Consider the following 15,215-nt stretch of genomic DNA (forward strand, 5'->3'; position numbering starts at 1 on the left):
GATTCTTACAAATACATATTGAGCACCCCAGTCTGTGCCTTGCACTCGCAATTCAAAATCAGACCAGACAGGTCCCCGGCCCTGCTGCAGCTCACGGAGTAACTAAAAAACAGATAAGCAAAAAAAAAAAAAAAAAAAAAAAAACAGGGCAGTTCCACACAGTAACTGCAAAGTCAGAGGTGGGCCCAGGGAAGGTAGGGCCCTTCGGAAGGTAGGGGAGGAAGCAACCAAGGAATGTTTCCTGGAGAGAGAGAGGTCTGCTGGGGTTTATTTAATACCTACCACGGGCAAGAGGAAAAGCCTGGTCTCAGCCTTCTAGGAACCTGTTATCTGACTGGGGAGACAAGAGCCGGACACAGATCATGTTGCCAGGACAGAAGTATGGAAGGTACTATTTGTCTGCTTGAGATGAAACTAGGACAGAGGTGTACCATCGGGTCCCCAGCACCTGCTACCTCAGAGGTGCTTGATAAGTCATTGTGAAAGGCAGGCAGGAAGGCTTTACAAGGCAAAAGTGGTGCCATTATTGAGGGGGAAAAAAAAAAAAAGAAAGAAAGAAAGAAAAAAGAAAAGCCTTGCCTTTGAATTAGAAGACCCCTCGTCTGGCCCTGCCACTAATTAGTTATGGGAAAGTCACTTAATATCCTTGATCCTATTGCCTTAGCTATAACAATCCACCTCCCAGAATCACCACCAGGTGCAAGTCAGGGAATGTGCACATGACGCAGACTTTGTTGACTGTAGGACACGAGGGAAATGAAAAGGATGATTCTTGCCGATGACACACATAATGTCACTTGACATGACCTCTAGAAAAAAAGCCTACAGGGTTTGTGAGCTCCTGTCACCAATTAACAGAAAAGGTACGGTTCTTTTCCAAGGGGTGGGGCAATGAATGAGCACAAAAGTTAGGGACATGAACCTGAACCAGATGATGCCGAAGCCTGAGCTTCTTCTCTAGTTAGGAATATTTATTATGAAGTTACATTCAACAGATCTTTGAGAAGTAGAACTTATATGGCCAGAGGGAGAAGGGGATGCACCCATAACTCATCCACACTTCAACTCCTAGATATTAAGAATCTATATAAACCACTTTCAGGGGCTGACCAAGGCAAGCACTGAGCCCATGTTTATTTGAAATGAATAATACACATTTTTTCCATATTAAAATCTTCGCCCATAATACTCTTCACAGTCCAGTATAAGGCAAAGTGAGTGGAGGCTAGGTAGGGGGTGATACTTTACTGGTTTTGCTCCTAATCTCACTGCTGCTAGAGTCATTAAACCTTTACAAGGCAGGATAGGAACCACTGCTTTGTGGATTTGGAAAGAATTCCTATTATGCTATAATTCCAGAATCTGAGATACAGCTGAAAAAGAAGTCAAAACGACTAGATTTTTCCATATCTCCTGCCATAGAAAGGTGTCTGCTTTCTCCATAACTTCTGATGATCTGCATATCCACATCACACTCTAAACGGCCCCAGCACCCCACTCCTTTGTTGTGGGGACGCTCAAACCAGAGCAAGGGTATCCACATCGGGCAAGGCTTCGCTTGTTGTTTTAAACAAACTTGAGGTCGGCAGGAGAAGGCCTGAGCAGCAAGTAGCAGGATGATTAGATTTCCAGCCCGGGAGCCCCCTCCACCCTCCCTGTCATTCACGCCCTCTGATCAGAAGCAGATCCTGGATGGAGCCAGCCAGGCTCTATGACCAGTCATAATGGGAAAGTGGGAAATGTGTTGTTGTTGTTTAATTTAGGCCGTATATAGCTTTTCCAGAATTGAGTACACTACAGTGAATTACTCATTTTTCCTCTGAGGCCTCTGCTTCTGCTTATTTCCATGAGTACTCTAATATTTGACGGCAGGTAAGTGGGTAAGCAGAGCTCATTATGAGCCCACATCTCACACGTGCCTCCAGTCAAAATGCAGGGGTTGCTGGATCTGGACATGAAGTCCTCTTGCAAAGAGCACTGGAGTGAGAGTCAAGAGATCTGGATTTTACTTAACTAACTAGAAGAAAAGAGTGGGAGATAGGATGGGTCCCAAAGCTGGAGCTCCTTTCCTGATTCAATTTTAATTAGACATGAGGTCTTGGCAAAGTCATTTCACCGCTTTTTGACTGTTTACTTATCATTTATGATGAAAACAGTGAACATTCATTGAGTATACTGTAAGTGCCAAGTGCTGGGTTACTTTACATATATCATCTCCATTTAACACATGAGCCTGCTGAAGCTCAATGGGGCTCATTAACTTGCTACACATTCCACAGCAGGAGTTCAGATATGCTCCAGGGTTTCTACCTTCAACCTCCATGCTACACCGAGACCTTTAAGATTACCTAACTGTTGGGGTTTCTGCAAGGGTGAAATGCTTGAATGTGGTTCATAGGCTTCTATGGCACATAGGGGCACCTAACAAAGGACACGATTATTTTGGTATTTTCTTGCCTGCTTTTCTTTCTTTCTTTTCTTTTCTTTCTTTTTTCTTTTCTTTTCTTTCTTTCTTTCCTTTCTTTCTTTTCTTTTCTTCTTTTCCTTCCTTTCTCTTCTCTTTCTTTCTTTCTCTCTCTCTCTCTCTCTTTTTTTTTTTTTTTTTTTTTGGAACTATAGGAAAGCACTATCCAAACCTATTTTGCTGACATTGTATGGGATAAGGAAGCAATGCTGTGGCTCATCCTATAACCAAGGCCACGGCACATGACTATTTCAAGGAAACCTGAGAGGTCAAGGAGCATTTTAATTAAAACACCAACATGACATGAGGAGAAAAGCCAGCCAAACTAAACCCCTCAAAGCAGATTTTTCTCAGAAATGCTAGCATTTCAAGAGGAAGAAGGGGCTGGTCTTGGCCAACAGCAAGGAATGAGCTGCTGATCAGGAGTTTTGCTTGAGGAAGGAAGAACAGGCCAGAAGCACAGCTCTCAGAAGTTTCTTTAGCACCCTATGTCCACTTAGCCCAGTGCTACAAAGCTTGTTCCCACAAGTAATGGCATTTGATTCTCAGAGCAATCCCCATGAGTGAATTCAAACACAGACGAGGAAACTAAGGGCTGGAAAGAGCTGTGATTCACTCGGTTCACGTGGCTGAGGGTGCCACTGCCTCTGAACGGTCCCTCTCCACTGCGCTATGCCAGGCAAGCCCATATTAATTGCAAGTAGAGAGAGCAAAGGGCACGTGACATCCCTGTCCCTATGCTATTTTTATAACCACTCCTGAGTTATAGTCAGCTTCCTAGAAGCACTCAATGAACTGATCCTCCAAGTGTCAAAAACACCTGTTCAAACCTTAGTACAAGTTACTGTACAACTATTTGCCTTCCATTACAAACTTCTTTTCCATGGAAAGCCATTCTTCCTGGAGCACTCAGCCCCACACTGTCAATTTGGAGCAAATAGTAAAATTAGATTTTATATCTCTCAGTTTCTGAACACAAAGATCCTCAGTCCACCTTTAAGAAACTCCTAGAGTTGCCAAATGGACTGTTTTCATTTTAAAGGTTGGAAAGAATTCTACTAGGCCCCATCCCCCTTCCCAATTTCAAACTGTTGATTGTGTGCCTGGTTTACGATGTTATTAAAAAACAAAGAGGGGTCTCAGAGTTTACAACCCACCCCCAGAGTGGGGAAGTCAAAAGAAAAATTTCATGAAATGTGGTTCAGTACCATCAGCAGCTTGCATCTGATCCAGAATAGGCAAGAGTAGCCAACTGCCAAAACCTTGAGCAGTTAATTTGGATAGGACAGCCACTCTCAATTTGAAATCAAGTCTGCAAAATGGAAAAGAGGGCTTTGAAATAAGCTAGGAATAAGCTAGGCTCGAGCCCCTGTTTTTACTTGCTGTAGACTTTGAGCATATCATTTAACCCCCTTGAGCTTCTGGTTTTCCATTTGTATAATGAGGGTACTAGCACTTAACTTGCATGTAGTATTCTTAACTTCAGCTTCCTTCCTTCTTGGCTTCTAATATAGGCCAAAGATAAGCTTCTAGGTTCTGGCTAATACAAACATGACTCAAGGATCTAAGAGAAAGAATTTATGATCTTGGTGGACATGACGCCTATCCCTTATGCCCACGTGGCTGGAGTTCAAGGGCAGAGAACAAACAGAAAATTCTGGAGGTGTAGAATGGACAGCTGTGAAAATGCAGAACTCACAAATTACAAGACTGGATTCCCATCAGCTACTCTCTCCCCCAACCCCGCTGCCCCACGTGGACACATCTAAAACAGAGTGCTGACATTCCAAGTAAAGCCCAAGTGGGCCATACCCCATTTTCCACGAGGCGACCATTGCTCAAAATAACTCTGAACTTTGTCTCAAAGTCTGTGGCACATTTTTGCATCCTCAGTGAGGACTTTTCCTTTAAGGGAAGATCTGTATGTTTATACTTGCACCTGAGTAACCTGTTCAGCAACTGGGAGTTTGCAAAGAATTTCAATATTCATGACCTCTTTTACTCTTCATTTCAATACTGTGAAGCAAGATGGTCATCCCTGGTTTGAAGGATGTACAGCTTGTCAGTGGAGTGCCAGGTCTAGAACCTCGGTCTCGATTCCAAGTCCCATTTTATTTTCACTTTGCCACCACAGCCCCTGGATGTGAGAAGTGAATGATATGCCAGAGAATACTAGTGGCATGTGCTGTTATAGCAGCACACCATGGTGTGAAGACAGCCCAGAAAATGCCTGTGACACCTGATGGCAACTCTCTCTCCTCTGGGGCTCAGCCTCATGGCTCAGAGCTGAGACTCTGGGGAAAGGGGCAGCTGGGTTCAAATACTAACTCTGCTGCTCCGCAGACCTCAGTTTCTTAATTTGTAGAAGAAAGGTAAGAATAGTATCTAGAATTCACCAGATGGTCGTGAGGATCACATATACAAAGTATGTTAGAGAGGTGCTTCACGTACTTTCATAATACTCTTAGTATAGACGTGCATATATAGATTATACTTACAGTGTATACATGTATATTATTTGAAAACGCTTTTAGTAATAATACTAACCACATGAAATAAACAGCATTAATCAAATTCTACTTGATCTGCCAACCTGTGCTGGCTTGGATATTCTGAAATACGATCCAGGGGCGCTGAGCCAGGTTGAGCAAGGCAGCCCGGATGCTTACCGCGAGGATGGCGATGACAATCCCCACAGCACAGAGCACGGCATCGTTTATCGTCTCACCGATTTTCAGGGGATACTTGATGCTCTCATCATTGCAATAAAACCCTCGGTGGTAAGGCTTGATGGTGCTTGTCTCAATGATGAGGAAGGGCAAGCCAGCTGCTCAGGATGGAACCGCCACATGGACCACGAAGAAAAAAAAAAGGGGAGACAAAGGGAAAAGATCAATAAAAGGAGGCAGTACTGATGGACAGCAAAGACCACTCCCAAATAATAGCATTGACAGTGACAGTAATTCTGTGCATTTGTAGCGACTTTTGGGCCACAGAGAGCGCTCAGTACATGCATGCCCGATGCCTGGTCCTTCCTGGTCACCCCCAATAGGAGCACAGCATGATCCTCTAGTCTTGTCCAGGAACGCCGAGGGGGACAATGGAAGAGCCAGGCCAGGAGCCTTCCCACTGTGCCACACCCCTTGCTGAAACATAAGCCTAATTTGTAATAATTATCCACAGAGCCTCAGGTCTAATGATGTCTGGTTCTCCAAGTGTGTTAGTTATCACCACCACCCCCTTGGAGAAGCTCATCCTAAGGCTCCGTTGCTTGGAGCAGGGAAGGGCCCGGGAGTCAGATAACCTGAATTTGAATCTCAGATCCACCACTTCCTAGCAATGTTCTAATTCCAGCTTCCGGAGCCTCAGTTTCCTCACAAATGAGTCATGGGGACAAGGAGAGGAGAACCATACAACTTCTAGCATGATGCAGCCTGGCACATCATAGCTGCTCAGTGGTGCCCTTTTCAACCTTTTTCTTCCACAAAGGGTCCCTAACAAGGCTAGGCAGCTGAGTGGGGCCCTGCTGCCTGTAGCCCTGGAGCAGAGCCCAAGGGCATCTGGGAGCACCAGGCAGCTGCTGCTGGTTTATCAGGGCTAGCTCAGATGCCATTCTCTTAAAGGTCATGGCAAATGGATTCCATCACCTGCCAGGAAAAGCTCCTCCTAAGGCTGAGGCAAAAAGCGAAGGCCTACAATATCTCTTGCCTGGTCACTGCCAACAGCCTCCACATCAGTCTCCTGGCCTTCATTGCCTCACACACGTATCAACCAGTTCACTTCCTGACCGAGAGCACGTCCCTGCCTTGCTTAGGCCTCGTCAACGACTCCCCACTGTGCAAGACGAGATAAAGTCCCTAAGTATGACCTCTGGAGTTCCCCAGGGCCTGGACCTCCCCCTCTCCCGACTCACAGTCTGCTGCCCTCCTGCACACCGCTTCCAAGGAAACAGTGCACAGGGACTCTGTCTTGGATCACAGTCTCCTCTCAGACTGGAAGACCTCTTCTTCTTCCCCTTGCCACCCAAGGTCAACACTGAGCCGCAATGCCACTGCACAAAGTAAAAGGTGGGCCATCAAATGTTAGGACCAGGGAAGATCATGGAAACTATCTTATTAACAGCCAGCATTAACGTAACAGCCACCAGCAATGTGGAAGATGCTTTATAGCCATTTTTGAGTTGAGTCTTCCAACAACCTGAAGAGGTCCTGTTAAATCATCATTTAAGCAGGCCTCATTCATCTTCAAGTGAAGAGAACAGAGACTAAAGAGAATATTTAGCTCATTCAGAGTCTATTAGGTTATGCTCAAATGCTCGAATCCCCTAATTGAACTTTGCAAATTGGTTTCATCCAACTGTGAATTGCATTTGCTGAAAAATCCCAAGATAAGCGGTTGTTTAAAAGATAAAATTCCATTTTCATGTTTTTCAAAAAAGAATTAAATTCCCGTCATGTTGCTCGAAGGCCCAGCCTACCTCCAAAAAAAAAAAAAAAAAAAAGTACCATGAACTCCACAATTTTTCAATTACTTTGGTCCAGACCAGCAGCGATAAAAATGCTCACTTTCTAAAAAAGTGTATTTATGTATCACTGTGCATACACACATGGATTTATTTGGTTTTATTCTTTGGATTTATTTGAATTCTACGGTTATTTATTTTGTGACCCCTAACTGCTTCCTGCTAGAACAACAATTTACTTTATCAAATTCATACTGGTGCTTTGAAAAGAAAGAAACAGCAACACACCACAGCATTGTGCCTGACCTTCTCAAAGTAAACACAGAGGGGCCCTGGAAGGCAGGAACCATTAGCTCTTGAGACTGTCTCTGCAAAGGAATGGAGTGGGCAAGGGGAGGCAGTGTGTAAACGTGGTGGGGTAGAAAGGACAAGAGTAGTCAGCTGATCTTTGGGCGAGGGGACTGGGAGAGAGAAAATATCCTATGAGCCCGAACCATCTTCGTTCTCCCACTCAACATTTTGAAATGTGGCCAAGTTGGCTATGGAAAGTAGCCGAGAAGCCAGGAGTATGATATTAATAGTCCGCTTTTAAAGTTCCACACGTCGTGATAAAACGTGGAGCTCCATGCCTGAGCCTGGCCACAGCCTCCGTGGTGCCTGGGAGCCAAAGCGTTGCTAATAAACTCAGGAAGGGAACAGACCCCAAGTGCCTTACATTTGTGCTACACTCTTAGGCCCCAGCTTCTATTTTTAATAGTGTTCACATGATAGGCCTGTAAAACATATGTTTCTAAGGACAATAAAACACATATAAAAGAGCTGTGGAGTTAGACAGAACTGGGTTAATGATCTCGATTCTGTTCCCTGCTACTTGAGCAAGTTATTTGCCATCTCCAAAACGCCCTTCTCACCTGTGCAATGGGAAGAAGGAGACCTAGCTTGGGGACTGCTGGGACGATGTGATACGCTGCTACATTAATCTATTCATTTATTCAACAAACATTTATGCAGTCTTCACTACATACATAAAGTACAAGGAATACAAAGATGGCATAAACCATGCCCTCAGGGAGCTTATAGTCTAGTAGGGGAAGGTGTAATGGGAGAAAATGAGTACAGGAAGTTGCTTAGTTAAAAGAAATCAAGCAATAGCACTGGGTCACATCAACACGGAGTCTGGCACATACTATGGACACTCAATAAATGTTAAAAGGATGAAGGGGGTGGGGACAATCCCACAGAGAAGGCTAGTAAAGAAAATCTGTTTATTCTGTTTCTTTGCCCTCTCTTAATCTGGGAGCAATCCAAATCCTTTCTTTTCCTCCTTTGCCTAAGGCTTGGGGAGTTTCCGGTTCTGATTATATGGATGATGACCACAAACAGACAAGAGGTTGGATCTGAATTATGTTCTGTTTATTTGCTTGAAAGGCATGGAGATAGCATTTGGAAAACCCAATGGCTTTTTCTGTCTCCCCTACAAACTTGTGGTATGATTGGGGGGGATGCCAGTCTAGGCTTGACTTTGCTCCAGAAGAGAGTAACCTCATATTCCCTTCAGTTGGTTGGAAAAGCGTGAGCATTTTCTCAACAGGACAGCTAGTCCTCAAGAGACAGAGCACCATGCCTTGCCTCTCCAGGGCACAGGAAAGAAGCTGTTTTTTTTCCAGAGTGGGATCTCCAACCTGGCACCATCTTTATTACCAACCACCATGGTCCCTGATCACTTCATTTCAAGAAAATTTTCAGTGCGAGTGCCTGGGAATCTACAGGTGACAACATCACAGTAACTGTCCTCAACAGGCTCATGGTATTTTAAGAAAATTACAAAAACAAGTGCACTAAAATATTTCTAAACATGAGGACTGACATATGTATAGAGCATAGGGAACACTAAAGATGGCCCACAGAGGGTGGGATGGGAGGCTGGAGGGAACCCTTACATGAGTAAGAGGTTTCCGGGGTCCAGGGACCAAGTACACTCAAGAGACTCAGTGTAGTTTCAGGATTTCAATAAAGCAGTCAACAAAACCAATGGCCACTACCAGAATATGATTTTTAATTTGGCTTATAAAGCTAGAAGAGACATGTAAGTAGACGATGAAAGGAAGAAAGGGGAAGCTAACACAGACAACAACAGTAGCTAACATTTTTTAGAAGATTTGTATTTATTTATTCATGAGAGACACAGAGAGAGAGAGAGAGGCAGAGACACAGGCAGAGGGAGAAGCAGGCTCCCTGCTGAGCAAGGGACCTGATGCAGGATTCAATCCCAGGACCCCAGGATCATGACCTGAGCCGAAGGCAGGCGCTCAATCACTGAGCCACCCAGGCGTCCCAATAGCAGCTAACATTTACCAAACGACCATTACGTGCCCAAACTGTGCTAAGGAATCCCCCACAGAAATGTCTGCCGTCTGACAAACCCACATGTCTATTATGTTCTCAGGACTGACTGGGCCACTGTGCCGAGGGAAGTCCCAACCTCCAAGTGGTCCAAGGGCTGCTAGGAGAACAGTCATAACAACGAGCACATTCAGGCACCCTAAGATTCTGAGGGATTAAAAGTGACTTACTGGAGCCACTCGGACTTTCGGGTGCTTTCTAAAGTTGAGCAAGTCACTTAAAACAGAGCAGGAAGCCTGTATGAGTATTGATAAATTAGTTACAGCTCAGCAAATGTCATGGCCTTTGAAGAAGATGCTTTATACGGAACAGTCCAGGCAATAGCACAGGTGATTATTCACTGAATATTCACCACATTGCACACATGTGCTCAGTATCTAATTTAACCAACACTCTGAAGCCAATATCCTAGACTTTAGATTTATCTCTAATGAAAGGTGCATTACCAGCTTCTTACAAAGCAGAACCAAAAAATATGTGTGTGTGTGTGTGTGTGTGTGTGTGTGTGTGTACATATCATCTGGTGATTCTAGACCCCAACTCAAAGAATTTCTCCTTCTTTTAATCAAGGATCAATTAACTTCCTATACCTGCAGGGACCTCTTGGGATGTGTAAGCTGCAGAGGAGGCGAAATACGAACTCAATGACAAACACTTAATGGGCAGAAAATCAAAGCATGAAGAAAGGCCCCTGTGTTGGGTTCGGGCCTTTGAAACTCCTTGGGCTTTGAAAAACTAACACTCGAGCAGGTTGGGTGGTTTGGGGGGTGGGGTGTAAAAAAACACAGGATAAGTTTTTGTGGCCCACCCATTGATAAAGTCATGTGGGAAGTGTTACCAAAGTGACCCAGCCCCAGAGCCTTGCTCCTTTCAGCCACAGCTTCACATTTGCACAAAATTAAATACAGCCTCCTGCTCTCAAAGTGCTTTTTAGAGAGCCCGTGGTGTGCGTCAGGGAAAGAGCTGGGGTGGGAGACTGAATAAGAAATTTTCGTGCTTTGGCAGGACCCAACGCAGAGCATCAGGGAGGGGCTGCTCATGGCTCCTCTACACCAAGTCCTTCAAGCGTCTTTCCCAGAGTTGTCCAGCTTTCTACTTCATCCAATCTGTAGTTACCTTAAAATAAGCAGAGTCCAGAATCTGTGAGAGTAATAAATAAATGAATATCTGCAGAAAGCCTACACACCTACCCACAGAAGAACAGTGGGTGCAGAAAACGTGTGTGGGTCTCAAGCACAGACTCACTGCTCCAATCAGGCAGCGAGCAGAACCCCACAACAGGACTTTAGACATCTTACCTACAGTACAGACTCTACTGTTCTGCTCATTTTACAAATGACAGACTGAGGCTCAGAAAGTTTTGAAGCAGCTCACCCAAAGCACAAAGCTGGCAAATGGTGCCAATACGGACCAGATGTTAGAAATACAGATGGAAGGCATGGGGCTTCTGATTTCAAACTCAGAGTCCAATTAGGAATTAATGTATCTGAACTTCCACGTTCTTATTTTCATTTGTATCCAACGGATAGCCGAGGCCAGAAGTTTTGTAATGTGTCCAAGGTTCTCACATGAGTCAGTTGGTCACTGGGACTTGAACCTAGGTCTGTCTGTCTTTTGGTTCATGTTTTCTTACTCCATGACCTGACCCTCCCTTTCTTTATAAATGTATTCCCTGTTAAAATATGACCAACTGCTTTTTTTTTTTAAATCATTTAAGGCCAGAATGGTCAACCCAACTACTACTTAGAGGTTCAAAACACAAATATTTATGTTGCTTGTAAGTGACAGGGTTTCTATTTAAAGTAATTAATTGCTACTGGTCTTAGAAGTGTGCAAACTTTCTTTGGTTTACGATATTTGTCCAGATTTTTATACTGGATACAATCCAGAAGAGACAAAACTAAGTTTACTATGAAGGCGTTTCCCACCTTTGAAACGGGCTGCCATGAAAAACACTTGCTGTTGGCTGCTGTGAACAGGCAATATTCGGGGTCTAGGGGTTTTTCTTTGACAAATGCTCATTCTTCAAAACTAGAAAGTCGAGGTCCCTTCTTTACAAAAAGAAGGTTGTCAGCATAGAAAGCAACTCCGTGGCGGAAGAAATCAGTGGCAGATCTAGTCCTGGTGCCTGGGTCTCCTGGGCCTTGAGTGCAATTCACAAACATGTAGGGACAGTTCGTGAGTACAGGGCACTATTGGGTGCTGGGGACACACAATATCAAGATACTGCACTGTTTCTGAGTTTCTCAACTTTGGAAAGTCTCAGGTTCCATGACAAAGGGACACCTGTCTTTAGTCTAATCGTGGGTGTAGGAAAGAACTTTGGATGGCCTTTCTTACTTGAAAGTGCTTAAAGAGAAAACATTTTACTCTCCAAAATAGCATGGGCCACCTTAAAACTCTAGGTCCCGCCCGTTTTTGGCCTTTCCAGTTGGATTTTGAAAGGGCTGTCAGATCCACCAGGGACTAAAGAACAAACCAGCCAACTGCACATGATTCAGACCTTCCACGAAGAGAGCCCCAGCCCTCTTTTGTAGCCATGATATGTCTAGTAATACACAACTACAGAGCTAATAGGACTTACAATTCCTCTACCTCAAGTCAGACTGGGTCACCTACCTTCCTCTTTTGACCTCTTTTTTTTTTTTTAATTTTTTTAAAAAGATTTTATTCATTTATTCATGAGACACGCAGAGAGGCAGAGACCCAGGCAGAGGGAGAAGCAGGCTCCACGCAGGGAGCGTGATGCAAGACTTGATCCCAGGACCCCAGGATCATGACCTGAGCCAAAGATGCCCAACCACTGAGCCACCCAGGCATCCCCTTGACCTCTCTTTTAAATAAGGATAAGCAAATTTGTATTGGGTACCTACTATGTAGGTGCCAGGAGCTCTGGATACATCAAATGATGTAACTTTCAAAACAATCCTCTAAAATAATTAGTATACGGCCCAAGAAGAGAGAGTCAGAGAGATGATCTATCACTGCTGCTGCTAAGAGCAGTGTAACCAGGATAGATAATAGAATACTGAGAACCTTGAAGTTCATTCAGAGATGATGCCAGTTAGGCTTTCTTGCTAAGTACACGCAGCAACCAGGTCTATGCAGATATTAGCTCTGGGAAAAGTGTACGCGGACCTTGAACAAGGATAAAAAGCAAGGTTCCTCCTTAGATGTTGAGATGGATTTATATAGATCCAGCTACTCTCCTGCCTCAGTCTCCCTGATGTCCCAAATGTTGTTTATTTCCAATACGGCAGCCCAAAGCTAGGACGCAGCAAGAATCCCAATGTTGCATTGGGTTTTATAGCTCTTACGTAAAGAATCACATTCAATTTTCCTAACAACTCCATGGAATGTCTTAATATCTAGATTGAAGTACCACTGGCAAACTCCTATCTGTCTTTCAAGACATAAATATCTCCTACAAAGGACTCACTGAGCCATGTTAGCCACTCTGGCAGAGTTACTTTTTTTGACTTATCCATGAACTTCAGCATCAGGGAGATAGGATTATATGTCCTACTTCTATCACCTGCCACGCTTACTGTATGACCTTAGGCAAGTCACCTTACCTCTCTGAGTTTCATCAACGTACAACAGGACTTTGTACAGTAATTCCCAAGGTACAGAGTTGATTGTGAGTGAGACACAGTTTATAAAATACCCAATTGCCTGGCTCCGTAAATATTAGCTCCTGCTCCTGTATGTGACAGGAAGCCACTGAAAGCTTTTAAGCAGGTATAAGATGTGATGAGAGTTCAGTCAAAAGCTCACTCAAGCAGCTGAGGCCTGCCAACTCCTTCCCAAATGCAATCTGATCCCATGGGGGAAGCACGCTCATAAAATCCTATAATTCGAGGGACTTCTTGGGATTGTATAAATAGAAGGGGCTTCAACAGTGGTTAGCAGGACCTGGCACCCTGCGTAGAAAAGAAATATCATGGCAGGAATCCTACCATGCATTGTCAAAAGATCATATAAGGCTGATGGGAGGTAAGTGTGTAAGGGGGAACAATTTTTTCTTTTCATTTTCCCAAAGAGTTAAACATACATCCGTCAGCGTACATGGTCCACCCAAGCTATGCCGCCCAGGTGTACACAAACACCACATTCACATGGCGGTAAAATAAACAACACGTGGACGGGCAGGACATCAGATACCAGGGAAGGCCAAAGTTCAAGATAGTCAAAAGGCAAGACTGGAGCCAGACGCGGTGCCAAAAATGAAGAGCTGGAACGTTATTGGAGATGCTGTGAGAACAAAATCATGCTGGTACACAGTCCAAGGCCACCAGGGCACCCCAAGATAACCTACTGAGCTACATGGGCCGATCTAGGTCAAAGGCCAAACGCTCACACACAACCTAGCCCACAAAGATGTTCTATTTGGCCATCCACTGCTTATAGTTCTTAACATTGGTTGTTACCATTTAATGACAGGGGATCTCACATAGCATCTAGATTTCCGGTTCTTGAACCGGTTCTAACGCTATTTGGCAATGCAGGCAGTACAAACTGTGGCTACATGCGTTCTGCACCATTCCCTGTCATCACCCTGACCTCCAGGCTGCAGGTCAGTTTTCACTGTCACTGAGCATGTACTGTTGATTTTCCTATGCCTGGTGTGCTTCCATCATTTATGTTACCTACCTGGCCCCTGTAGACATTTTGCTTTTTTCACCACTGCTCTAGAAAATACGGAAATCCTTGGATGAACCCATCAAAATAGAAATAACTAACTCTTGCTTCAACAATGTCCTCTGTTGTAGGTAATGGCCTCATGGGACATGTGTATATGCATGAGTATATATATTTGTTTTAACCTTAAGCCTACCTGTGTTCAACTATAAATCCAAGGACTTATCCATCATACCCTAGCACTGTATATACCTTTTTCTGTAAGTCCTCTACACTAACTGATAGTCTCTTCAGAAAAGGGTCCATATTTTATACATATCTGGGTGTCCAGCACAAAGAGTAATTCCTAGGACTAAGTGGGTGCCCCACAAATGGATATTGGATAAATGTATACAGGAAACAAACTAAAATCCAGACAACGTGGCTCAGAGAGACACAGAGAGAGAGAGAGAGAGGCAGAGGGAGAGGTAGGCTCCATGGAGGGAGCCCTATGTGGGACTTGATGCTGGGACTCCAGGATCAGGCCTTGGGCCAAAGGCAGGCGCTAAACTGCTGAGCCACCCAGGGATCCCCTCAACTCCTGTTTTCCTAACACAATACCCCAAAGCAACGCACCACCACACGTCTCACAAAGAGCAGACAAAACCATGAGGAACTATTACAGGGCACCTAGCCAGTTTCAAGTCTCAGACGGGCACTGTTGGGCTGGATGACTGCTGAGACTCTGAATTCTCAGTTTCCCAATCTTTTTCATGTAGTGAAACCATCGGCAAGTCCTTTGTAGGGCCCCCCCAGGTAGCTGAGCAGGCTGCTGCTCAGTGCTTCAGCTGTCCCAAGGGCTAAGAGATCCATTTCGGCACAGCCCTGACCCACTTCCTGCGATCCTCTGGGGAACCGCTGCCCAGGGGAAAGCTCCCAGGCAGAGGAAGAGCACAAATCTCAAGAAGGCAACTTTGATCTGGGTTTGAAAACCAGTTTTGCCACTTAACATCTATGCAACCATCAGCTTAACTTCTCAGAGCGCCTCCCCTTGATAAAGAGGACACCAAATATCCACTTTGATGAGCTGCGGGGATGACCTATCACAGGGCCGGGATTTAACCAAGGTTAGTTCTCTGCCCTCCCACTCTGAAAATCTACTCTCCAGCTATTCACATGATGCCAATCAGCCGGCTTGACTGGTTTCCTCTAGAAAGTGGCCAACTCACCTGGACACGGCTGTGTCGGCTTAGATGAGGGCTGTCA

At 44.6% G+C, this 15,215-nt stretch overlaps 1 protein-coding gene across 2 annotated transcripts in view; it reads right to left on the bottom strand.

Annotated features, from left to right (window-relative positions):
* PLPP3 (phospholipid phosphatase 3) overlaps nucleotides 1–15,215 on the bottom strand; it is an 81,911-nt gene that overhangs the window by 35,261 nt on the left and 31,435 nt on the right. For both annotated transcript variants that reach the window (XM_077891915.1, XM_077891914.1), the window contains exon 2: nucleotides 5,134–5,291. In XM_077891915.1, the coding sequence (XP_077748041.1) occupies nucleotides 5,134–5,291 (158 nt within the window). The remainder of the gene's footprint in view (nucleotides 1–5,133; nucleotides 5,292–15,215) is intronic.

The sequence above is a fragment of the Canis aureus genome, chromosome 3 (assembly GCF_053574225.1).
Source record: "Canis aureus isolate CA01 chromosome 3, VMU_Caureus_v.1.0, whole genome shotgun sequence".
NCBI classification, from domain to species: domain Eukaryota; kingdom Metazoa; phylum Chordata; class Mammalia; order Carnivora; family Canidae; genus Canis; species Canis aureus.